This window comes from Mustela nigripes, chromosome 4 (genome assembly GCF_022355385.1).
Source record: "Mustela nigripes isolate SB6536 chromosome 4, MUSNIG.SB6536, whole genome shotgun sequence".
NCBI classification, from domain to species: domain Eukaryota; kingdom Metazoa; phylum Chordata; class Mammalia; order Carnivora; family Mustelidae; genus Mustela; species Mustela nigripes.
In genome coordinates, this window is record NC_081560.1 from 87,590,373 (window position 1) to 87,616,624 (window position 26,252).

At 42.0% G+C, this 26,252-nt stretch overlaps 1 protein-coding gene across 1 annotated transcript in view; it reads right to left on the reverse strand.

Annotated features, from left to right (window-relative positions):
* Window positions 1–372: 372 nt before the first annotated feature.
* The window catches only part of LOC132016339 (pseudouridylate synthase 7 homolog), a 47,967-nt gene continuing 22,087 nt past the window's right edge, over window positions 373–26,252 (reverse strand). Inside the window, exons 7-11 of the mRNA XM_059397577.1 lie at window positions 24,559–24,636; window positions 9,916–10,044; window positions 9,138–9,263; window positions 1,598–1,659; window positions 373–569 (exon numbers count right to left, since the gene is read on the reverse strand). Of these exons, the coding sequence (XP_059253560.1) occupies window positions 373–569; window positions 1,598–1,659; window positions 9,138–9,263; window positions 9,916–10,044; window positions 24,559–24,636 (592 nt within the window). The remainder of the gene's footprint in view (window positions 570–1,597; window positions 1,660–9,137; window positions 9,264–9,915; window positions 10,045–24,558; window positions 24,637–26,252) is intronic.

The window sequence follows — 26,252 nt, forward strand, 5'->3', positions numbered from 1 at the left end:
CACGAAGAAACCAAACTAAAATGTGATCATTTAGACCACTCCTCGTGCAGCTTCTTAGGCAGGTCAGAGGGCTGAACCTGGAGAATGACCAAGAAACGAACTCTAACATGGTCTGTGAATTTCTGAAGTACAAAAATGGCTAATTTTAATTTTCTCGTGGATAGTATCTTCCACTTCAATGCTCTCCTCATGCCCTCAACGTTAATAGTTACTGCCAACATTTCCTTCACCCACCCTCCGCCCCCATCACCGTTCAGGGCACAAACAAGGATCACTCTGGTCAGAGATCACCAAAGGATCCTTATTTACCTTCTGCTCTCTCAAAATTTAGTAAAACATTTAAAGAAAATATTTAAAAAGCATTAAGCCACCTCAAGTCATTCGCCTGACTTCACAAATAGGACTCACTATGCCAAACGCAGAGACTATATTCTTCATTCCATATTTTGAAAGTCCTCGAAGCAGCTGCCCTTCCACACACCTTTTGACAGGAAGTTTTCTGAGGGCAGCGGCTGGGTCTTTGGTCTTCGCCCACTCTTCTCTGCACTTAACCAAGTAGCCCTTTTCAGCTGGGAGGGAAGAAAAGCTGTGATTAAAATAAATTATTGACAGGCAGGTTTCCGTAACTTAATGTGCTGCCGAGAGAACACAAAATTAGAAATGGCTCTCTGTGCTTCAGGTACTCTGAACAGCTTCTGCTCACCTGAGAACAGCCACCAGAACGTGACAAGGCAGGACAGGCAGAGTGCACCGAACCAGCCAGCTCTGTCCACCTTCTGCCACCCCAGGATTTAAACACCATTACTGTTCCATAACAATGGCTGAGTCACAAGACAAAACCCAGGTAGTCCTTTCTTCCTTCTCCTTCTCTACTGGGTGGGCAAATTTAAGAGGCCACTCTCCTTAAAATTAGACAACTTTATCTCTTTTAATTTGGAAACAATTATTCAAAGGGCATACCTGTTTTGATAATTTGTACAGGTTTTTTCTTTTTTTTTTTTTTTTTAAAGAGGCACTACGCCCAGCACAGAGCCCAAAGTGGGGCTCCAACTCAGGACCCTGAGATCAAGAACTGCGCTGAAATCAAAAGTCAGACCCTTAACTGACTGAGCCACCTAGGCGCCCTTGTACAGAAGCACTGAAATCTTTTTTTCATACAGTATGAATGTAGAGGTACTTTCTGGGAAGTTCCTGACAAACTCTTTAAACTAAAAATCCTCAACATTTTTTGGCCCAGTTTTTACATTCTATCACACTATGCTTAAAAATTAACTACAAGTGAAATGTGCCTGCATTCCTGAATGTTCAGAGATTTAACAGAGCACAGGGAAAAGGAAATACATGTATTCATTTATGAATGAATAAATTACATGAGCTAAACTGCTGAAAACAGGATATGTTATAAATCTCACATCTATATATATATACACACAGAATTTATGAAAAATGAACCATCTTTTTATTTTACTATAAAAACAATCTTGAAAATTCTGAAATAACGACCCCCAGTAAGCACACATACTTTTTATTCAAAGCAATTCCACAAATACTTAACAAAATATTCTATTTCTTTCATTAACATGAATTTTATTCATACCTCCAGAACGGGGTTTCAATATTAAATCCATGACTTCAGTCCAGGAATTCTGCAGGATAGCTCTAAAATTAAACATCATTGATTTTACTTAATTTTGCAGTAAGATGTATTTTATATGTCAAAATCTGTGCAGTCACAAATCATGTTAACTGTCTATATTTTATTAAATGCAACAGTGAGCTGGAAAACTAATATAATGATAAAGGTTTCAAACGTAAATGCCAAAAGAACTTAAAAACGAGAGAACAAAATGAAGAGCATGTTCACTCATTAACATTCAGTATCACCCTCAGTTTTAAAATGCTAATAGTATAAATACTACCAACTCATCAAGCTGTTATACAAGGTATTATGTGTATAAATCAAAGTTAAGCCTTTCTGCACTAAAACTTATTTGAAACTTCTCAAGAAACCTCTCCCCCTTGTTAATACCTTCTTGCCTAGACAAACAGAATAAATAACACTTTATCCTTCCTTACTATTCTTGCCAAAATGGAAATACCTTTATTTTTACTGATTATAATATATGCTTCTTAAAAATTAAATAGTATGTAAGAAAGGTTACCTGTTATCTAACACTATCTAAATCAACACTTTAGAGAGTATTTTTTGTAACTTTTTTTTTTAAGATTTTATCTGAGAGCGAGCGAGCGAGCACCAGAAACTGAGAGGCAACGAGCGGTGGGGCTGGGGGGTGGACAGGGAAGGGAAGGGGCAGAGGGAGGAGCAGACTCCCCACTGAGCAGCGAGCCCCAGGTGGGACTTGATCCCAGGACTCTGGGATCATAACCTGACCCAAAGGCAGACGCTTAATCCACTAAGCCACCCAGGGTCCCCATTAAAGACTGTGGGGGTAGAACTCACAACCCCAAGATGAAGAGTCACATGCTGACTGAACCAACCAGGTGCCTCCATGATGTTTTTGATAAATCTGTAAGCATATCCAATTTTTCCTTTAACTTTTATTCCATTATATGTTGCCATACAAAAATTCTATTTCGGGTGTCTTACCTGAATTCTTTCAGCTAAGATTTCTGGTGTTGGAGTCATGCTTAGAAGGGCCTTCCCTAGTTAAGTGCCCAAATCTTGGTTTTGGCTCAAGTCATGATCTCATGATCCCATGACTGTGGGGTTGAGCTCCATAGCGAGCCCCAAGTCAGGCTCCATGCTCAGTGGGGAGTCTGCTTGAGATTTTCTCCTCCTCCTCCAGCGCCCTGCCTACTCACTTTTTCCCTCTCTCTAAAACTAAAACTTTAAAAGAAGAAAGGCTTTCCCCACCAAAAGAATACCGAAATCCCTTCTATTAATTTTTGTTCTAGCTAACTGGGGTTTTTATTTTTCATATTTAAGAAACCTATATGGCATATTTTTGCATATTAAACTGTATAAAATGCTGTTTGGTATCCAATGATAGGATCATAGCGATTTTTTATCTACTAATGTGATTAATTACATAACAGACTCTTACTCCTGGCCATCCTTAACAGTCCTAGAAGAAGCCATGCTCTATCAGTCCTTCAATATTCTCCTGGATGACACATTATGCAACTGTCTAGACTATCCACAACACCTCCAGAGAGAGCAGAGAATGAGTTCAGGATGAGGCACTGGTCAGTCAGGTGGCATAGAAGATGTCTGTGTTCAAAAACCCGTGACCTGGCTGGCCCCTTGATTTTGTAAATAGGTTTCTTGAAAACACCTGTGCTCTTCCCTGACGCATCGTATATGACTCCTTCCACACTGTTTTAACAGCAGAGCTGAGCACCTGCTATGAACACTCCTTGGCCCACCAAGCCCAAGACATTTACTACTTGGCCCTTCAAAGAAAAAGTCTGCCAACACGTGGTATACTATCAAGTTTCCTAAGATGCTGCCACATACATGAAAGTTCACTACCTAGTGCCGTATGAAATATGTGTAGATTTCATTTACAAGAGGCCATTCTATCTGGTCCTCTACACGTTAAGATGTTTCCTACTTTTCTTACGTTATCTTTCTTCCAACTTTTTTTAAAAGATTATTTATTTATTTATTTGACAGACAGAGATCACAAGTAGGCAGAGAGAGAGGGGGAAGCAGGCTCCCCGCTGAGCAGGATCCTGAGATCAAGACCCGAGCTGAAGGCACAGACCCAACCCACTGAGCCACCCTTTAATTGTATATAAAACACATAACATAAAACTCTTAATTTTAGCCATTTTTCAAGTGTACAGTTCTACGGTGCTGAGTGCATTCACACTGTAACCATCAGGACGACCTGCCCCTAGAACTTTCACATCTTCCTCAACTGAAACTCTGCTGTCTCTTGGCAACCACTGCTCCACTTCATGTATGAATCTATGCGAGTTTCATACTATGTATGAAACTATGCGAGTTACCTCAGGTAAGAGGATTTACACAGTTTTTGTCCTTCTGTGCCTGGCTTATTTCATTCAGCATGAAAGTCTTCAAGGTCTATGCATGTTGTAGCATGTGTCAGAGTCTCTTTCCTGTCAAAGCTGAAGGATTCTCCATTGTATCGATCTAACATGTCTTGGATCCATTCACCTGTTAATGGACACTTGATTGCGTCCACCTTTCGGCTATTGTGAACACTGCTCTTAAAAACATGGGTGAGTAAATACTTGCTGAGTGTTCATGTTCAATTCTTCTGGGTAGACACTAAAAAATGGAATTTATGGATCATATGGTGATTCTACATTTGATGTTGTGAAGAATTACTGTATCATTTTCCATAGCAGCAGGCCCATTTTATATTCCCATTAGCAATGCACAAGGGTTCCTATTTTCCCACATCTTCACCAACAATTTATTTAATAATGGTCTAATGGGTATAAAAAATCATCTCATTATGGTTTTGATTTGTTCCTTAATGACTGGTAATCTTGATTGGTAATCTTTTCATTATTAGTTTATAAGTCATTTGCATTTCTTCTTTATGAAAGGTCTATTCAAGTTCTTTGTCAATTTTTAATCAAGTTGTTTTGTTATTGTTGAGTTGTAAGGAACTCTTTATGTTTTGGACATTAACCCCTCAACAGATAACCTGCAAATATTTTCTCCCATTCTGCAGACTGCTTTCTTATTCTGTTGATAGTGCCCTTTCTACACAGAGATTTTTGATTTTATGGAACCCAACCTACTGTTAGATCCAAGAAATTGGCAATCAAATGTCATGAGGTTTTCCCCTAATTTTATAATTTTAGTGGTTCAGGTCTTGGATCTATTTTTAGTTAATTTTTGTGCATGGTGTGAGACAACTTGTAATGGTGTTAAGGGTCCAACTTCACTTTTTTTATGTGTATAATCCAATTTCCCCAACATAATCTGTTGAAAAGACTGTCCTCTCTCCACTGGTCTTGTTACTCTTGTCAAATATCATTTGACCATATATGCAAGGATTTATTCCACTTTAAAAAAATAATAAAAACAGCTTTACTGGGGTATAATTCATATATCCATATAATTCATCTATTTAAGTGCACAATTCAATGCTTTTGGTATAATCACAGAATTGTTGACATTACACAATCATTCTGGAACATTATTAGCACCCCAAAAGAAATCCCACACCCATCAGCAGTCACTCTCTGCTACCCCTCCCCAAACGTAGGCAACCACTAATCAGCTTTCTGTCTCTACGTATTTGCCTATTCTGAATATTTCATATATATGAATCCTACAATATCTTGCCTTTTGTGACTAGCTTCTTTCACTTAGCATGTTTTCAAGGTCCATCCACGTAGTCGGAGTCAGTACTCCATTCTTTTTTTTTTTTTTTTTTAAGATTTTATTTATTTATTTGACAGACAGAGATCACAAGTAGGCAGAGAGGCAGGCAGAGAGAGAGAGAAGAGGAAGCAGGCTCCCTGCTGAGCAGAGAGCCCGATGTGGGACTCGATCCCAGGACCCTGAGATCATGACCTGAGCCGAAGGCAGCAGCCTAACCCACTGAGCCACCCAGGCGCCTCACTCCATTCTCTTTCATTGTTGAATAATATTCCATTGTATGGATACACCACATTTTGTTTAACCATTTATTAGTTGATGGGACATCTGGGTTGTTTCCATTCTTTTTGGCTGCTATAAACATTGGTGTAAATTTCTGTGTAAACATGTTTTCAACTCCCGAGTATACACCTAGAGTACAACAGCTAAGTTGTATGACTGAACCTTCTGGGGACTAGCCAGGCTGTTATCCAAAATGGCTGTACTGGTTTACATTTCTACCTGCAGCACGTGAGGGTTCCAATCTCTCCACATCCTCACCAACACTTGCTATCGTCTGTCTTTGTGATGTCAGCTATCATAGTGCATATGAAGTGATAGCTCACTGTGGTTCTAAACTGCTTTTCCCTGGGGCACCTGGGTGGCTCAGTGGGTTAAAGCTTCTGCCTTTGGCTCAGGTCATGATCACAGGGTCCTGGGATCGAGCCCTGCATCGGGCTCTTGACTCGGCAGGGAGCCTGCTTCCCCTCTGTCTCAGCATGCCTCTCTACTTGTGATCTTTGTCTGTCAAATAAATAAATATATATTTTTTTAAATTGCTTTTCCCTAATGATTAGTGATTCCCTAGTGATGTTGAGCATCTTTTTGTGTGCTTACTGGCCATTAGTCTATGTTCTTTAGAGAAATGTCTGCTCAGATCACTTGCCAATTTTTAGACTGTTATTTGTTTCTTTTGTCTTTATAAGGGTTCTTTAAAAACTGTGGATAAAAGTCATTTTTCCATTTTTAATCTATAAACTAAGGGTGGTTTTGTTTTTCCCTTGAGAGATCCTATGATGGTAATAGGGGGCTGCTCTGAAGCTAGGAAACTGCTGGTTTGAAATTTTGAATGGACTGTATAATGACTATACTTAGGGAAAGCAATGCAATTTTTGTTCCTTTCTACACTTTTGATAAATCTGATCTTATTTTCATTAGCCATTTTACATTATCTTTGGAGTACATTTGCAGGGTCCCCTGGCTATTCTTCTGCCAAATTAATTACAAATTCAAAAACTCATACAGGGCACTTCAGTGGGTCAGTCAGTGAGAGTCTGACTCTTGGTTTTGGGTCAGGTCATGCTCTCAGGGTCATGAGACTAAGCCCTGTTAGGCTTTGCACTCAGGGCACAGTCTGCTTGAGATTCTCTCCCTCCCTTCCCCCAACTCCACTCATGCTTGTGCTCTTTCTCTCTAAAATAAGTAAAATTTTGGGAAAAAAAAAAAAAAAAAGCTGATATAGCCTGGGGCATCTGGCTGGCTTGTCAGTGGAGTGTACAACTCTTGATTTCGAGATCATGAATTTAAGCACCAAGTCAGGCATGGAACCTACTTAAAAAATAAATGCTATTTAAAACAAAACAAAACAAAAGGCTGATACAGTCTTCCCTTAAATATTCTGTCCCATGATACAATTAATATCTTCACTATCTTTATCAATGTCCTCTGACCATTTAGCAAAATTGAAAACATGATCATTTACTATCTAATAATAATGATATTTAGTGACTTTAGTTTTCTTTCCGGTAAATATTCTTTCTCTGCTTGGTATGCTTTAGCTTTAAAATACTACTTTCTGCTTATTGAGCACCTATTATATCCTAGACACAGCAATAGGGGATGCATAAATATCACATCACTTCATGATCTCCATTTAACAGATGGGTAATCTGAGGCTCAGAACTGCCTGAGTTTTTAATCTCCACAACACTACCTCAAAGAAGTAGAGGCATGAGATTTTTATCATTTTGTGCTTTTCTAAAACTTTATTTCATTTTTAAAAAAAGACTTTATTATCTGAGAGAAAGAAAGTATGTGCGAGCAGGGGGAGGGGCAGAGGGGGAGAGAATCTCAAACACACTGAGTGCGGACCCCTATGAGAGGCTTGATCCCACAACCCTGAGATCATAACCTCAGCCAAAACCAAGAGTCAGATGCCTAACCAACTGAGCCACTCCAATCATTTTGTGCGTTTAAAAATGCATGAACATGGGGCGTCTGGGTGGCTCAGTGGGTTAAAGCCTCTGCTTTCGGCTCAGGTCATGGTCTCAGGGTCCTGGGATCGAGGCCCATATTGGGCTCTCTGTGCAGCAGGGAGCCTGCTTCCTCCTCTCTCTCTGCCTGACTCTCTGCCTAGTTGTGATCTCTGTCAAATAAATAAATAAAATCTTAAAAAAAAAAAAAAAGCATGAACAAACGCGAGTATGTGTAGTCAACTGCTGCAACCATGCACAGGAATCAAGAGAAGTCCTCTGCTCCCAGGGCTACAGAGGACCAACTAGTGAGCTCCAGCAGACCCCTAACCCTAAATTTTACCTTTGTTAGAAAAAGGGTTTGAAACACAAGTAAGACCATGAACTACCTTATCCTTCAGATCACTTCCAACTCATGACTTCTATAACCATGAAAATGATTACTTTATTTAATAATCTACTGGACAGCATATTCAGGTTTAGGCTTCCAAATCCAAGTAAGTATGTAGGCATGTATTAAAAGTTTATCTTTTTGGGCACCTGGGTGGCTCAGTTGGTTAAGCATCTGCCTTCAGCTCAGGTCATGATCCCAGGGTCCTGGGATGGAGTCCTGCATCGGGCTCCATGCTCAGTGTAGAGTCCGCTTCTCCCTCTGCTCCTCCCTCCACCCACTCTGAATCTCTCTCTTTCTCAAAAAAAAAAAAAAAAAAAAATCTTAGGGGCACCTGGGTGGCTCAGGTCATGATCCCAGAGTCCTGGGATTGAGCCCTGCATCAGGCTCTCTGCCTACTTGTGATCTCTGTCAAATAAATAAATAAATAAAATCTTAAAAAAAAAAATCTTAGAAAAAAATATTTATTTAAGTAATCTCTACACCTGAATGTGGAGCTTGAACTCATGACCCAGGGATCAAGAGTTGCATGCTCTTCCAACTTAGGTGTCCCTTTTAAAGTTTATTTTTATTTTTTTAAGTTTATTTATTTAGTGATATCTACACCCAACATGGAGCTCTAATGACCCCCAAGATCAAGAGTCCAATTATTTATTGATGGGATTTCCACCCTAGGTTATACTACAGGGATTCTCCATTGCCTGAAAGTGAATCAGAGTTCTTAAAATAAGCTTTACCACGCTATTTCCATCCCACACCACTTTCTTTAAAGGGCAGGCAAAGTGCAGATGAAAATTTAATAAACTGGAAAGCACTTGTAAAAAGAGATCACAAACTGTATCATCTTTGTCGGGCTACCCTACAGCTTATTGTACTGAGTCAAGATTTACCTGTAAGGAAGCAACTAAGAATAGAATTCCTAGATGGGTTATCCCAGATCAGAGAAAAACTTACCTTCCAAATTATATCCTTTTGAACAGTGATTTAATTTTTTATTATTATTTTTATATTAATTTGCATTATCTTAAAACACAACAAAAATTAGAAGGAGTCTACAGATCAGCTGATGAGACATACTGGTTCACTCAGCCCAGACATGAATGAATAAGAACAGCAGCAACAACAAAAAAAAACCTTTCTTTTTTCAAGTGAGCTCTTTCAGACAAAAGTCAAGAAATTAAATACGCACCTTCCAACCTGATATGTGGGGACAGCGGTAGTTCCAAATCTTTGCATCCCATAGTAGTTAATAAATCCGATCTCCTTGAGAGAGTTCATAGCTTGCTGAACTTGGTCATCAGTTCCTGTTATATTTCTGCAAGGGCCCAAGTTACCCAGAGAAAAAAACGGAGTCAAACACATTCAGGGACGCCTATCATCAATGATATGGCCTGGCTTCGTGCTTTTCGCTTATCCCCTGCAGCTTTCTCTCCACCTGCTGAGGACTCTCTGCTTTTTTTTTTAAAAACGGTGGTGAAATACAGGTAACATTGACTGTTTTGGCCATTTTTAAGTACACCCACAATGTTGTGCAACATTCCCCACTATCTACTTCCTGAACTTTCCACTCTTCCCAAACTGAAACTTTGGACCCATTAAACAATAGTTCCGAAGTCCCCCTCTTAGACTCCCCGCCCCAGGTAACCTTTCTTCTACTTTCTGTGTCTGTGAATTTGCCCATCCTAGCTACTGCCTATAAGCAGAAGCATAGGCTCTCCATCTCTTAACACCGTGTCTGAAGCACATGGCTCCTTTCCAAAGGAGGAGCTGAGTTTTGAGAGGTGAGGGGGTGTTGGTACAATTCTCCAGCACTATTTGCTCTTCCAGCCCTATGAGGCTCTGCTGGGCCTTCCCTCACTGCCACACCTGCTAGAGCCAGCTCACCTGGATTAATAACTATTCTGAACAGATGTGAGGCGGCCCAGGGGGACCCTCTCTGGTTTGCACTCCTATCTGCAGGTCTTTACCTGAGGACAACTGTGAAGTGATTCCCTTGAAGCTCTCCCAGTTTCAGAGGGTTTTTCTGATAGCTGAAATTCCCCAGCTTAAAGTTCATCAAGCACTTGTTCAAGTGGGCAAGTCTTTGAGCGGTTATTCTAAAAAATATAAAATAAAAAAGGAGCACAAAGAGGATCATGAAATACTGCCTGAAGGGGCGCTTGGGTGGCTCAGTCATTAATAGTCTGCCTTTGGCTCAGGTCATGATCCCAGAGTCCTGGGATCAATCCCCGCATCACGCTCCTGTTCAGCAGGAAGCCTGCCTCTCCTTTTCCCACCCTCCCTGCTTGTATTCCCTTTCCCTGTCTGTCAAATAAATAAAATAAAATAAAATACTGCCTGAATGAAATAGTCTTGAGCACCCTGCTATAGGACACAACAACTAGAAACAAGACCGCACCAAGTTATGAGGAGCAGAACACGGGCAAGTGGGCTGAGCATTTTTCATTTCCCTCTGGATTGTTCCTTCAGCAAAATGATGCTGGTTCGATCTTACTGGATAGATTAACCTGGGCCACATTTATATTCATAAAGCCTACTGTGATTTCTGAGTAATGGGACAATCATATCTGTAAAATTTGCTACATTTTGTGAGAGGGAAGGGGATAATAACAGAGAGCAATCCCTCAGTCCTATTTTCATCTATCAGAAAAATACTGTGATCTTAAGAAGAAAACTTGAAAATGTACAGAGAAAAGAAAAAAAATCTGCTAATATTTAACTTTGCATTTCCTACCATTCTTTTTTTTTTTCAAACATATTATATAGATGGAGACAGAGATAGAGATGGCATTCTACTACAAATGTGTACCTTGTTATCACTTAAAAGGTGTTAAGAATGGGGTGCCTGGGTGGTTCAGTTGGGTAAGTGTCTGCCTTCAGCTCAGGTCATGATCCCGGGGTCCTGGCATCAAGCCCCAGGACCATGATTGTAAAAGGAGTTCTCCCTCTGCTCTCTCTCTCAAAAAAAAAAAAAAAAAAAAAAAATCTTTAAAAGGTATAAGGAAACTTTCATGAAAATTCCTTAACTTCTATAATAGTAATTTACATAGAAAAACAAACACAGAACTAAAAAACCAATGTCCTCTCTCTATTCCTCAACACCTCTCCTCATCAGCAGCCCATGTTAACAGTTTTTTTTTTTTTTTTAAAGATTTTATTTATATATTTGAAAGACAGAGATCACGAGCAGGCAGAGAGGCAAGCAGAGAGAGAGGGGGAAGCAGGCTCCCTGCTGAGCAGAGAGCCCAATGCAGGGCTCCATCCCAGGACCCTGGGATCATGACCTGAGCCGAAGGCAGAGACTTAACCCACTGAACCACCCAGGTGCCCCCAATAGTTTCTTGTGCATCCTTCCAGAAACACTTTTTGTATAAAGAGGCATAGGTGTACCCACAGTCTCCTCCCTTTTTGGAATTTTTTGGTAAGATCTTTATATGTTTTATATATATGGCAAAATACAAGACTCGTTAAGTGTTCTGCTCGATGAATTTTCACCAAGTGAACTCAACCATGTAACTAGCACCCAGATCCTCCCCTCTTTTGTTACATTATAAATTGTTCAGCACTTTTTTTTAAAAGATTTATTCATTTTTAGAGAGAGAGAGTGTGTGTGTGAGCAGGGTAAGAGGCAGAAGGAAAGGGGAAGCAGACTCCCCGCTCAGTGGGGAGCCCAATGCGGGGGCTTAATCTCCGGAGCAGGAGATATATGACCTGAGCTGAAATCAAGAGTCGATGCTTAACCGAGCGACCCAGGTGCCCTAGCCTCTTGGCTTTCTTCCACTTAAAAATGCATATCCAAGATGCGCTTTATCCACACGGTACTTCCGAGGCTGCCGCATTCTTTGTCCAGTGCATGGGATGGCTGTTGTCCTGCCTATTCAATCCTCCATCTGATCCCCTTTGGTGTACATTTAAAGGACCTAACTTTTGCTATCACAAACAATTCTACAGCAAACATCCTTACACATACGTCTTTGTGTGCATCTATACAGATACATCCTCGGAGTAAATTCCTCGATGTGGGAGGTACAGATTTTAAATTTTAATCCCTACTGCCCTCCAAAAAAGTTTTATCAATTTATGCTCACAATATTAACATATGAGTGCCTATTGCCTCATCCCTGTGTCTGCTGCCAGGGCCTATTATAAATCTTTTTGAAGTCTGCCAGACTGTTAAAAAAATATTTACCTTTGGTTTTTATTTGCACACTTCCTATTATGAGGTTAAACATTTCTACATATGTTGGTTGTGAACTGCCTGTTTGTCCTGTTACTTTTTTTTTTAACGTATTTTGGATTGTTATTATTTTTCTGTTTTCAGAGTAAAGAAATCTGTCCTTTACCACATAGTTTGTAAATATTACCTCCCATTTTGTGAGTTTGTTTATTTAAATATTTTCTTTATTTATTCAACAGAGAGATAGCACAAGTAGGCAGAGAGGCAAGCAAAGGGAGAGGGAGAAGCATGCCCGCTGCTGAGCAGAGAGCCTGATGCGGGGCTTGATCCCAGGACCCTGGGATCATGACCAGAGCCTAAAGCAGTTGCTTAACCGACAGACATCCAGGCATCCCTAGTTTATTTATTTTCATAAAAATATTTTATTTATTGGGCGCCTAGGTGGCTCAGTTGGTTAAGCAGATGCCTTCGGCTCAGGTCATGACCCTAGAGTCCTGGGATCGAATCCCACATCAGGCTCCCTGCTTGGTGGGGAGTCTGCTTCTCCCTCTGACCTCTCATGGCACTCTCTCTTATTCTCTCTCTCTCTCAAAGAAATAAACAAAAAAATCTTAAAACAAAAACAAAAGATTTTATTTATTTCAGAGAGAGAGCGAGCATGAGCTGGGGGGAGAAACAAAGGGAGAGCTGAGCAAGGAGCCGATGTGGGACTCAATCCCAGGACCCTGGGATCATGAGTTGAGCCAAAGGCAGACACTTAACTGACTGAGCCACCCAGGTGCCCTGAGTCTAGTTTATTTATATTAATTTATACATTAGAAAATCTCTCCCTAGGGGTGCCTGGGTGGCTCAGTGGATTAAAGCCTCTGCCTTCGGCTCAGGTCATGATCCCAGAGTCCTGGGATGAAGCCCCAAATCAGGCTCTCTGCTCAGAGGGAGCCTGCTTCCTCCTCTCTCTCTGCCTGCTTCTCTGCTTACTTGTGATCTCTGTCAAATAAATAAATAGAATCTTTGAAAAGGAAAGAAAAAGGGGCGCCTGGGTGGCTCAGTGGGTTAAACCACTGCCTTCGGCTCAGGTCATGATCTCAGAGTCCTGGGATTGAGTCCCGCATCGGGCTCTCTGCTCAGTGGGGAGCCTGCTTCCCTCTCTCTCTCTCTCCGCCTGCCTCTCCATCTACTTGTGATTTCTCTCTGTCAAATAAATAAATAAATAAAATCTTAAAAAAAAAAAAAAACAAAAAAAAAAACCTCTCCCTACCTGTTTTATTAAAAAAAAAAAAAAATCAGAGCTGGAGAATAATGGCAACATTGTAACCTTGTATGTTCTAAGAGATTTACCAACTTTTAACTCCCTCCCCTTTTGTAAGTCTCTCTCTAATCTAGGAACCTGCATACAGTACACACACATGCATACACAAAGACACACATGTGAAATCGAAATACTTTACTGAATGATTCTGAGTTAGTTGCAGACCTCACACCTTAACCCTAGTGACCCCTGTGTGTGTATCCTGGACTGCTACCCATGCGGGTCCTGGTCAGGAAGCCCAACATGAATTCGACACTACTGATTGGCAGTCCACACCCACACTTACCCAGTTACCCGATAAGATCATTTCAATTTTTTTTAAAGCTCCCTGAATTCAGGATCTAACCAAGGACTACATACTGCCGTCTTGATGTCCGGTTAGCGTCTACTAAGCTGTGTGCCTCGGCCCAGCCTTTTTGTCTCTGTTGGTATCTGACTTTTGGCAGAATCCAGGCCAGCTGTCTCACACCGTGCCTTTACATTCGGATTTGTTTCCTCGTGATCCAACTCAAATAAACACATTATTTAGGTGATGCTATGATCTTTTCAGCAGATCCCAGCAAAAGGCAACAGTGTTCAGTTTGTCCAACACTGATGGTGATAAATTTAATCACTGGGTTAGGATGGTACGTACTAGGGTTTTTTACTGTAAAGGGACCTTCTCCCTAATCCTTAGGATTATCCTGTTCCTCAGTCTTTCATCCGCCTGTCCAGGTACCCCAGGAGTCTTACTGCCTGAAGCAAACACTGGTGTGTTAATGTGAGAGAGGGAATTTTTCTCCATCTACCATTCCTCCCCTCCTGCCTTAGGTGGCATTCTTCTGTAAACAAAGGACTATAGAGTAGAGTTTTAGGTATGTTCATTAATCTTTTTTTTTTTTTTCTAAATAGTTCTGAGATTTAGGGTTGCCTGAGTGGCACAGTCGAGCGTTCGCCTTCAGCTCAGGTTGTAGGACTGAGCCCCATGTCGTGCTCCCTGCTCTGCGGGGAGTTTGCTTCTCCCTCTCTGCTCACTCGCTCCCTCTGTCAAATAAATAAAATCTTGAAAAAAAGAATAGTTCTGAGGTTTAAGACATACTCAGGGTATCTCTAGCCAGAGAGGTTTTTTTGTTTTTGTTTTTAAATGTTTCCCAAGGGTAGAATACTTCTACCACTTTTTGCTGTTTTCAGGAAAAAGGACACTTTTCTTTTTTTCCTTTTGATTATGGTAGTGATTCCTTTTTATCACACTTAGAGCAGGCCATGAGCTCACCAACACACTGACCTTCACTGCTACGGTTTTCTAAGTTCACAGCAGGTGAGTCGTGGAGAAAAAGACAAGACCTCAGGCACTGCTGCCCAGGGGCTTTGAGTGGGAGCATCCGTTGCTCCTTCCCCAGTCCGCCTGTGATGCCAAAAGTGGATTCCTTACAACGGAGGGGGATATAGGACAGGTCCTGCTGACTCGGGAAGGCTTTCCTGCTCTCACTCCCTGGCTTTAAATCATGGCGTCTCCTCATCCTAAGCAACAAGGAGGTGAAGGAAAGGGGGAAAGTGTTCTTCACACATAAACTGGCAATTGTGTCAGCAGCTACCAGTGGCGTGGACTCCACATTTTAAATTAACAGTATCACACATGCCTTTCTGCTTTATGGCCTTTTATTTTTTTAAGATTTTATTTATCTGACAGAGAGAGACACAGCGAGAGAGGGACCACGAGCAGGGGGAGTGGGAGAGGGAGAACCAGGCTTCCCACTGAGCAGAGAGCCGGATGCAGGGCTCAATCCCAGGACCCTGGGATCATGACCTGAGCTGAAGGCAGACGCTTAATGACTGAGCCACCCAGGTGCCCCTTTTATGGCCTAATAAAGAGGCCAACTGTGGAGTAAAAAAAATTCCACCAAGGACCTGACTAAAAAAAAAAAATATGTATTTATCTGTATCCGTGGGCAGTGATACTGTGGCTGGTGCTGCTTTGTAACCGGTTTTGTTACTCTCTGGCAGAGTCACAGCTCTGGAAGCCATTCCCAGTGATCACCTTCTTTACTTCAAACAAACGTTTTCTTTGTGTGAAGAAAAAAGAAAATCTGACAAAGCATTGCCACTTTACCCACTCAGTGAAGACAGGCAAAATGTCATCACTGATTATTTTGTACTTATTTTATGTTTAAATTTTTGATTCACCTGGAATTTTAGACTAGGGAACAGAGGTAAAGAGCCAATTTTTTTTTTCCCAGATGGCTATTCAGTTATCTCAACAACATTCATTGACTCAGCAATTTTTTTTCCTCTGATCTTACTTATATTTTTAAAAATATTATTTATTTATTTATTTATTTGACAAAGAGAGAGAGAGAATGTGCAAGTGCACAAGCAGGGGAAGTGGGAGAGGAAGAAGCAGGCTCCCCACTGAGCAGGGAGCCCAATGCAGGACTCAATCCTAGGATCTTGGGATCATTACCTGAGCTGAAGGCAGACGCTTCACCAACTGGGCCACCCAGGCACCTCCCTCTGCTGATTTTAAATGCTACTTTGAATACACAGTAAATTTGTCGATGGATCTGGGCCCCTAATTATTCTACTGATTTATGTGCCAAGATCAAATTGCTTTAACTGTGAAATTTCTATATGCTTTAATATATACTAAGGTTAATCCCCCTTGGATAGTGACTTCTACCAGAATTTTTTTTTTTATAGCTAGTTTTCATCTTAAGTTTCCTACATTAACTTTATGATTAACTTAGTTAAACAATACCATTCTACTGCTATTCTCACTAGTAGCAGCACAAATTTATAAACTTATTCAATAAGAAAAAACATTTATATGGACCCAAGAACCAGTTGTATCATGCATTCATTCAGTTCTTTTACATCTCTCAACAGTATTTAAAAATTTTCTTCATAAAAATCATATATATATATATATTTCTAGGTATGTTCTTTTTCTCCTTGTGTAAAAAACTTCTTTTCCATTATAATTTCCATTAAGATATTGTCTTCATATTACGTTTCGTCTCTTTCTTCCTTCCTTTTAAAGATTTTATTTATTTGACAGAGAAAGACACAGTAAGAGAGGTAACACAGCAGGGGCAGTGCGAGAGGGAGAAGCAGGCTTCCTGCTGAGCAGGGAGCCCGATGCAGGGCTCAATCCCAGTATCTGGGGATCATGACCTGAGCTGAAGGCAGACACTTAACAACTGAGCCACTGAGGCGTCCCTATATTAGTCTTTTTTTTTTTTTTTTTAAAGATTTTATTTATTTTGACAGAGAGAGATCACAAGTAGGCAGAGAGGCAGGCAGAGAGAGAGGAGGAAGCAGGCCCCTGGATGAGCAGAAAGCCCGATGCAGGGCTCGAACCCAGGACCTGGGACCATGACCCGAGCCAAAGGCAGCGGGCCAACCCACTGAGCCACCCAGGTGCCCCTATCTTTCTTATCTTGTATAAGTTTCAGTCAACTCCTTTAAGTACAAATAATCACTTATGACAAAAACTGCAATTTGGCCACCAGGCCAAATTTTTAGAATATTTTTATAACACTTATTTCTTAAAAATTTTTTAAAGATCTTTTTTTAAATGTCTAGGGGCACCTGGGTGGCTCAGTGGGTTTTAAGCCTTTGCCTTCGGCTCAAGTCATGATCCCAGGGTCCTGGGATCGAGCCCTGCATTGGGCTGCCTGCTCAGCAGGGGGCCTGCTTCCCCTCCATCCCCTGCCTGCCTCTCTGCCTACTTGGGATCTCTGTCAAATAAATAAATAAAATCTTGGGGCACCTGGGTGGCTCAGTGGGTTAAAGCCTCTGCTTTTGACTCAGGTCATGATCCCAGGGTGCTGGGATCGAGCCTTGCATTGGGCTCCCTGCTCAGCAGGGAGTCTGTTTTCCTTCCTCTCTCTCTGCCTGCCTCTCTGCCTACTTGTGATCTGTCAAATAAATTTAAATAAATATATAAATAAAATCTTAAAAAAAAATAATTTTGTTTGTACTATAGTCTGTCCAGAACAACAACAAAAATAGTGGTTATAGTGTGGTCATCCTTATTTATTTTTCTCCTGACTCTAAATGAAATGCTTCTGGTATTTTCCCAATAAATAAGACACTGGATTTTCATTTGAGATTTTCATATTTTGTCATGTTACAGTATTTTTATATTGTTATGACAACTTGCATCTCTACTTTAGTAAAAAGGGTTTTTGTGTTTTTAGAAATAATCTAACATGGGGTGCCTGGGTGGCTCAGTCTACTGTCTACCTTCAGCTCAGGTCATGATTTCAGGGTCCTGGGATCAAGCCCCTGGTCAGAGCTCCCTGATCAGTGAGAGCCTGCTTCTCCCTCCCCTTTGTCCCTCCCCCTGCTTTCTGTCAATAATAAAATATTAAAAAAAAAAAAAAAAAAAAAAGACTCTGACATAGTCGAAAACAACTCACCCATTAAAATTCATCTATTATAACCATTCATTTTATTAAGATCCTCCAATTTGGGCCATTTGGGTTGTTCACAATTTTTCAAAATCACAAATAATGTTGCATGGTACCTCATCGTGCGGAAGATGGTTTCTGACTTTCTCTAAGTTCAAATTTCCTCTGAAAAGACATCTACTCTGAGAACTACAACAACAAAGGGTATTTGTGCTTCACCTTGGGGAACAGTACACCTGACGCTCTGGACTGGTTTTCAGCCTTAGTCCTTGAGCTCATTCCTGCTGTCAGGAGCCCATTCTGGCTTTGGCCTGAAAATGTAGGTGCTGGATGGGCGTGTGCATCTGGCTGTGGAGCCTGCGCGCCGGGCCAGCACGGAAGGCCAAGCCCTGCCCCAGAGTGCCCAGTCCACACACCCAAAGCAGCTCATCACGGAAGCTGCCCTGCACAGTGTGCACCTCCGCCCGCCTAAAGTCTCAACGTCCCAGGAAGAACTGACAGGCAAACTTTGTCATATCCTTAGTTAAAAACATGCTGTCTACTGAGTCCAACTGTTTAAAATTCATCTATATAATACCAGCTTGCTAATTCATCTCACAGCACTCTTTTTCTTTGCTGAAAATTTCCCTATACTTCCTGAAGACACGCAATCATCTCTTTGCTGCATATCAATCAGTTTGTTTCCCAGCTCAACATGTGCAAAAGCAGCCTGACCAAATTTCTTGAGGAAAAAAATCTGTCACTGCACCATTAATTAATATAAAACACAGGAGCTAAAAAGAGAAACTGGGAAATGGGCAAAGCTCCTAGTCTAGTACCCTTCCTCACCATATCCAATCCGAAGACCAAACAGCATAAAGCAAGGCTCGTGTGGCCTTGGGCCAGTGGCAGGTCCAGGAGGAAAGGACACCAGGTCCTTATCTGCATACATATGCAGACAGTGGTGGGACCACAGGGCATAAATTAGTCTAGGACTTATATCCCAAGGAGTCCAGGAAGCAGAGATCAGGAGGAACAGAGGGGAACAAGGATGACAGAACTCTTCTTTGGTCATAACTGCTGTTGTAGAAACGAACAAGATACTTAAGAGGGAAGAAGTAATCAAGCACCTGGTGGCTCTGGAGAGATTCTGGAGAGTACTACTCCCTGGAAGCCATGGGAGTACCTGACGACTCCGTTGTTTTCTCTTTTTGAGATAAAATTAATATAACCTAAAATGTATCACTTTAACCATTATAAAATATACAATTCAGCAGATTTTAGTACATTCACAGTGTTGTGCAACTGTTACCACTATCTAATCCAAGAACATTTCCATCACTCCCCAAAAAACCCGACACCTATTAATCCCATTCCCTCTCCCAGCAGCCCCTAGCAACCACTCCTGCACTCTGTCTCTATACGTTTCCCTACTATGGACATTTCACATAAACATAATAATATATGTGGCCTTTTTTGTCTGATTTCTTGTATTTAGCATCACATTTTTTTTTTTAAAGATTTTATTTATTTGACAGACGGAGATCACAAGTAGGCAGAGAAGCAGGCAGAGAGAGGAAGAAGCAGGCTCCCTGCTGAGCAGAGAGCCTGACGTGGGGCTCGATCCCAGGACCCTGGGATCATGACCTGAGCCGAAGGCAGAGGCTTTAACCCACCGAGCCACCCAGATGCCCCTAGCATCACATTTTTAAGACTGATCCATGTTTAGTGCCTGGGTGGTTCAGTGGGTTAAGTGTCTGCCTTCAGCTCAGGTCATGATCAGAGGGTCTTGGGATCAAGCCCTGCGTCTATCCTGGGTGGGGGTGGGGTAGGTCCCTGTTCAGCGGGGAGCCTGCTTCTCCCTCTGCCCCTTCCCCCACTCATGCTTGCTCTCTCTCTCAAATAAATAAATAAAATCTTAAAAATAGGTTCCTCCATATTGTAATATGTATCAGTACTTCGTTCCTTTATATGGCTGAAGCATACTCCATTACCTCTTCCTGAATACACAATAGACATATGTTTCTGAATCCCACTGGCGCAGCAGAAAGCAACAGGTATATTCATTCTTATAGAATGGGCGTTCCCTGAGCAGAGGTGGAATGGGGTTGACAGTATCTTCATGATACTGTTCACAGTTTTAATTCTGATGATCTTGGATAGAGCTCTACGGTTTTAAATTCATAGTGAATTCTGTGACTAACTTGGGACTACTAAAAATCTCACTTTTAAACATCAGGAGCCAACCTAAGCAACATGTTGCACAAAAAGCCTTTATTAACAAAACCAGCGAAACACTGGCCCAGGCTCAGAAAGGAGACTGGCAGGAAGAGACAGGAAAAGAAACAAATCATTCTGAATGGGGCTGTTCCTGCTGGAGATCCTGTTAAAATTACAAGGTGGCTGGAGAGTTACATGAAGCTAAAAGAAATGCTGCTTATTCCTAGGAATGGGCGATTCAGCAATAATCAAGACCCCCGCGTGGCAGAGTAGGGTTATCCTGTGTACTCGTTCTCACGGGAAAGGCCACCCAGCCCGGCCCTGGGTATCCATTAAGCCAACGAAGGGTGTCGCCTGCATCCGCGAGATAAGTGCTATGTGCCTTCCAAAGGCCAACACTTAGGTGTCTAATATAGTTTCTTACTAAGTCAACAGGAAGATGAGAAAAGCAGCAAAAGGCTCGAAGACAAAGCGGCATTGTGATCAAGTGTGACACCTGGTGGCTGACCAAAAAGAGAAATACCTTGACTCCAAATATTCAAAGATTTCACATCATTTAATACAAAATAAAATAACGAGATGCCATTTTTTGACCCTCAGATTAGTAAAGGATTAAAAAAAAACCAGAACACCATAACACATGTTAGGGAGGATTCTGAGGAAGCAGAATAAAGGTGTAAATGGTACTACCTTTCCTCAGGGCAATTACGCTTTGCTGTCAAAAGAAACTGTAGAGGGGCACCTGGGTGGCTCAGTGGGTTAAAGCCTCTGCTATCAGCTCAGGTCAAGATCCCAGGGTCCTGGGATCGAGCCCCTCATTGGGCTCTCTGCTTGGCAGGGAGCCTGCTTCCTCCTCTCTCTGCCTGCTTCTCTGCCTACTTGTGATCTCCGTCTGTCAAATAAATAAAATCTTAAAAAAAGAAAAGAAAAGAAAAGAAACCGTAGAGTTTCACATTTAAGTCAGAATTCTGCTACTAAGTTTTTTTTGTATTGTTTTGTTTCTTTAAGATTTTATTTCTTTATTTTAGAGAGAGAAAGCGCACAACCAGGGGGAGCAGCAGGGAGAGGGAGAAGCAGACTCTCTACTGAGTAGGGAGCCTGACACAGGGCTCAATCCCAGTACCCCACGATCATGACCTGAGCTGTAGGCAGATGCTTAACCCACTGAGCCACCCAGGTGCCCTTCTCTGCTAAGTTTATCTTTTTTTTTTTTTTTTAAAAGATTTTATTTATTTATTTTGCAGAGAGAAATCACAAGTAAGCAGAGAGGCAGGCAGAGAGAGGAGGAAGCAGGCTCCCCGAGGAGCAGAGAGCCCGATACGGGGCTCCATCCCAGGACCCTGGGATCACGACCTGAGCCGAAGGCAGAGGCTTTAACCCACTGAGCCACCCAGGCGCCCCTCTGCTAAGTTTATCTTAATGAAGTTTGCCAAGATTTAGCTACCAATATGTCTCTCATGGAATTGCTTATAATAGCAAGAAATGGGAAACAATGTCAACATCAGAAATTAAGGTTTGCCATATTTTATGTATCTTTTGCTATGTACTAAAAGGGAAAGAGGTACATCATTTACTGTTCACAAGAACACATCTTATATAAATATTTTGGTTCACAGGGAAAAAAAGAGTCCCCCACAAAAAACACACCAAGCTGTGAACAAGGCAATCTCTGAAGGAGTACAATTATGGCAGAACTTTCATCTTCCACCTCGTTCCTTCTGGAAGGGAAATAAAACAACTAACTTACTTAATTTTTAAAAGATATTATTTTTTTTTTAAGTAATCTCCACAACCAGCATGAGGCTCTAACTCACAACCCGGAGATCAAGAGTCACATGCTCTACTGACTAAGCCAGCCAGTCGCTTGTGAACTTACTATGATTTTGGTGGGGGGGGGGGGGGGGCGCCTGGGTGGCTCAGTGGGTTAAAGCCTCTGCCTTCGGCTCAGGTCATGATCCCAGGGTGCTGGGATCAAGCCCCACATCGGGCTCTCTGCTCAGCGGGGAGTCTGCTTCCTCCTCTCTCTCTCTCTCTGCCTGCCTCTCTGCCTACTTGTGATCTGTCAAATAAATAATTAAAATCTTAAAAAAAAATTATTTACTTGACAGAGAGAGAGAGAGAGAGACATCACAAGTAGGCAGAGAGGAAGGCAGAGTGGGGTAGGGGAGCAGGCTCCCTGCTGAGCAGAGAGCCCAATGCAAGGCTCGATGCAGGAGGGGACCAGGGCCTGAGCTGAAGGCAGAAGCCCAACCCACTGAACCACCAGGCACCCCTATTATGATTTTTTCTAACTTATTTTTTAATTTTGGTGAAAAAATTTTGCAGAACCAGCCGGATAGCATAGGAGTTGACTACAATGATAGTTTAGATACAGAAGACAGAAATACCAGAGTCCGGGAGCCACTGCTGCTCCCTCTAACCCTTCAGAGTTTCTGGCTAGCCCAGTGGCCCCCACTACCAGCAGAGGCAGTTTCAAATCTTCCCACTCTTCAATTTCTCTCCCCCAATCCTGTCCCCTGCATTCTCAGCAGATGATTCCACATTCTGCATCACAGGACGAAAAAGAGCAGGCCACCATATACGAATACTTTTAGGTGTCTCCTGCTGCTCTTTCAAACACGTCAAGATTCCCACAAACCTTAGTGGAGTCATGGAGAGATGTTCTTACTTTGCTTTTTCATGACCACATACATCATGCCTCCCTCTCGAGGTCAAGGAGGAAAAGGGCTGCAAAACCATTAGGATGCAACCAGATGCTTAAACCCGACACCATTTCATGTGAATCAGAATAGTCGTGGGAAAGCAGCACACTATAGGGGACCATGGGATAAAGAGGAGAGGTCGCCTCAAATTCTTTATGAAAAAATAAGGGAGTTACACATAAATACATATTTAAGTGAGGACAGCAAGCACAGATGACTGACTTCATTTATCATTACAGTATAATTAACATGTGGTAAACTGTACATATTCAAAATGTACAAGATTTACCACTAAGCCCATGAAACCATTACGACATTCAAGATAATGAACACACGCATAACCCTCAGAAGTTTTCTCCTGCCCCTTTATTTCTCCCTCCCACCATTCCTTACCTCAGGGTGGAGGCGGTGATGGTGTGTGTGCGTGTGTCTGACTTCACATGGCTATAAACTCAGCGGGTGTGTGTGTGTGTGTGTGTGTGTGTCTGTCTGTCTTCTGACTTCACAAGGGTATAAATTCATCTTCTCCCCTTCCTTTCACTCAAGTGGCTGGGTTCAGAGCCCCCAGGACAGAGCAACAGCCGCGATCTCCAGGGTCACCTACCTGCTCCAGTCACAACCAACCCTTCCTTACTCCTGCCTCTCCACACAATGCCCTCCGTTTAGATCATGGCCAAGTCCAAGATCCTCACCACAGCCTGCAGGGTCCGAGGACCCTGATTTCTCACTAGCTCCCAGAAGACTAAAGTCACCTGCCAAGTACCAAATGTGCAGTGCTCCCCAACTCCTTTCCAGTGTCCTTTCACAAGGTATTTTCTCAGTTCAAACAAGCAACCTTAGACCCTCTGCAGCCTCAGAAAACTACCCATCCTTCCAGAATCTAGACCAGTGGTTCTCAACCCCAGGTGACTCTGCCCTTCAAGGGACACCTGGCAAAGTCTGGAGGCATTTTTGGTTGTCACAACTGGAGGGTGGGGGGCAGGGTGGGAGGAAGCTGCTGACATCCAATGGGCAGAGCCCACGGCTGCCACTAAATGCCCTACAATGTACAGGACGCCCCCACAACAAAGAATTATCCATTCCAAAATGTCACCGGTGAAGGCGGACATGCCCTGATTAGATTAAAACTAGAGCATCCCGTTTTCAATGAAACTGGCCTACCCTAATACCCCCACATTTATCTCACTGTGTGATAAGCTCTGATTTACTTATCTGTCTGCTCCATTAAATTGTAATTGCTTTAAATGCACAGACCATCTTTTCATCTGTATATCCCCAGGGTGTAACAAAAGATTCACTGTTTTGTAATTAAATTTTAAGTAACTTATATTTAATAATGAATGAACAAAAAAGGACAAAAAGAAAGAAGCACTCTTTCTTGACTTTCTTGACTCTACCACAAAAATCCTTTAAAAATCACACAAACAATATCTGTATGCTCCTAAAAACATTAGGAAATACAGAAAAACAAAAAGAAAAAAAGAATAAAACTGATTTTTCAAATAGGCAGAGGCACCATTTAGAGAAGAAGAGAGAGGGGTACTTGGGTGGCTCAGTCGGTTAAGCGTCTGACTCGTTATTTCAGTTCAGGTCATGATCTCAGGTGGTGAGGTCAAGCCATGCATCAGGCTTGTGCTCAGTGTGGAGCCTGCTTTCCCTCTCCCTCTCTTCCCTCCACCCTAGGCTTTCTCTCTCTCTCTCAAATAAATCTCTAAAAAAAAAAAAAAAAGAAAAGAAAAGAAAAAGAAGAGAGAAACCTCCTCATGGTGAATTTGAGGACAGTGACACCAGGGTTTTTGCAGAACGAACCCTGACATGTACTTGGTACTTACTTGAGAACAGCAATCTCTTGAACGGTTATGGCCCTTTTATCTTTGGTTCCCATGTAGGAGAATATGTTTGGTTTGACTCTGGTAAGACAAAAACAAAACCATATGAATTTGCACATCATTAGAAAATCGTATTTCTCATGATTTAAGACACAAAGTAAATAAAATGGTACCGGAATAGAAGAGTAAGGAGAAACTTGATTTTAAAATGTACCTGGTGGGGTGGGGGGTGCTGGGTGGCTCAGGGGGTTAATAAGCCTCTGCCTTCGGCTCAGGTCATGATCTCAGGGACCTGGGACCGAGCAGGCTCTCTGCTCGGCCGGAAGCCTGCTTCACCCCCCCCCCCGCCTGCCTCTTTGCCTACTTGTCATCTCTCTCTCTCTGTCAAATAAACAAATACATCTTTAAAAAATTAAAAAATTAAAAAATAAAATGTACCCAGGAAATAGTATGCAAGCTAAGGAAGTAAATGATGCCTGGACAGCAACCTTCTTAGCAGGGCTTGACTTAGAATGTTTGTGGCTGAGTGAAAAAACATGCCATTGGAAGACTTTGCTAGCCAGTCACCAAAAGGAAACAATGTACTTCCTATCGACCGTAGGCCTTTCTTTAGATGACATAGCAGTGAAGGTAAAGAGGAATTCATTCTAGATACGTAACATACCACTCTGAAAATTTTATTATCTTCGGTTTTTAAAAAGTTAATAATACAAAGTTTCCATAAATTCATGGCATTTCTTTGCATAAAAAAGCTAAACACTATAATAGGGATCTCAATAGTTGTGATATGAAGATGTAACTAAGCTAGTTAACAATGAAGTATTTTATAGAAACTGCTCCACATGAAAAGGAAAAGGACAGGACAAACTGCTTGAATTCTGAGTGCTCTCCAACTGCCCATGTCAGAGGAAGTCCCTCTGCAATACAGAGGAAGTATCCTCGCAGGCTCAGGGACAGACAGGCCCCACCGACTCTCTCCCAGAGAGCCAGCAACAGGAGTAAAATAATGTCCCTTATAGGGTACTGCACCCTCCTGGCTAGCATACGGACTTACTGGCTCTGACCCCCAGTACCTCAGAATGGAGCTGCACTTGGACAGGGCCTTTAAAGAGGTGGTTCAGTTAGAATGAGGCTGCTGGGGGGCCCTTATCCGATCTGTTCCAGCAGAAAGAGAAAATCTGGACAGACTCTGGGACACACACACAGAGAAGGTGGCCATCTATAAGCCACGGAGAGGCCTCAAAAAAAAAAAAACCAAACCTGCCAACACCTTGATCCTGGGACCCCCAGTCTCCTGAGCTATTACTGAAGCCCCCCAGTCTGTGACAGTTTGGTATGGTGGCCCCAGTGGACTGACACAGTGTGTACCACGTTTAAACTGGGTTAAATGTGTATCAAAGTAAACTTCCTGTGCGCACAGACTGGCTGCGGTGCCTGTATCCACAACTGAAAAACAATTCTTCAGCTCCTGGCCGATCCTCGAAGACTCAAACCTGCTCTATCTGCATTCCCAGGAGGAAATCCAACTGGTCTCAAGCGTCCGATCAAGTCCATCTCCAAGAATTAAAGAATTTACACTCTATTTAAGCAAACCCCTGCAAACACATCAAAGTGTAGGCTTTCCAGGAAGCAAGTTACTTTTTATTTTCAACTGGATGGGCTACTATGATAACTATTTACTTATAGAATTTTGATCT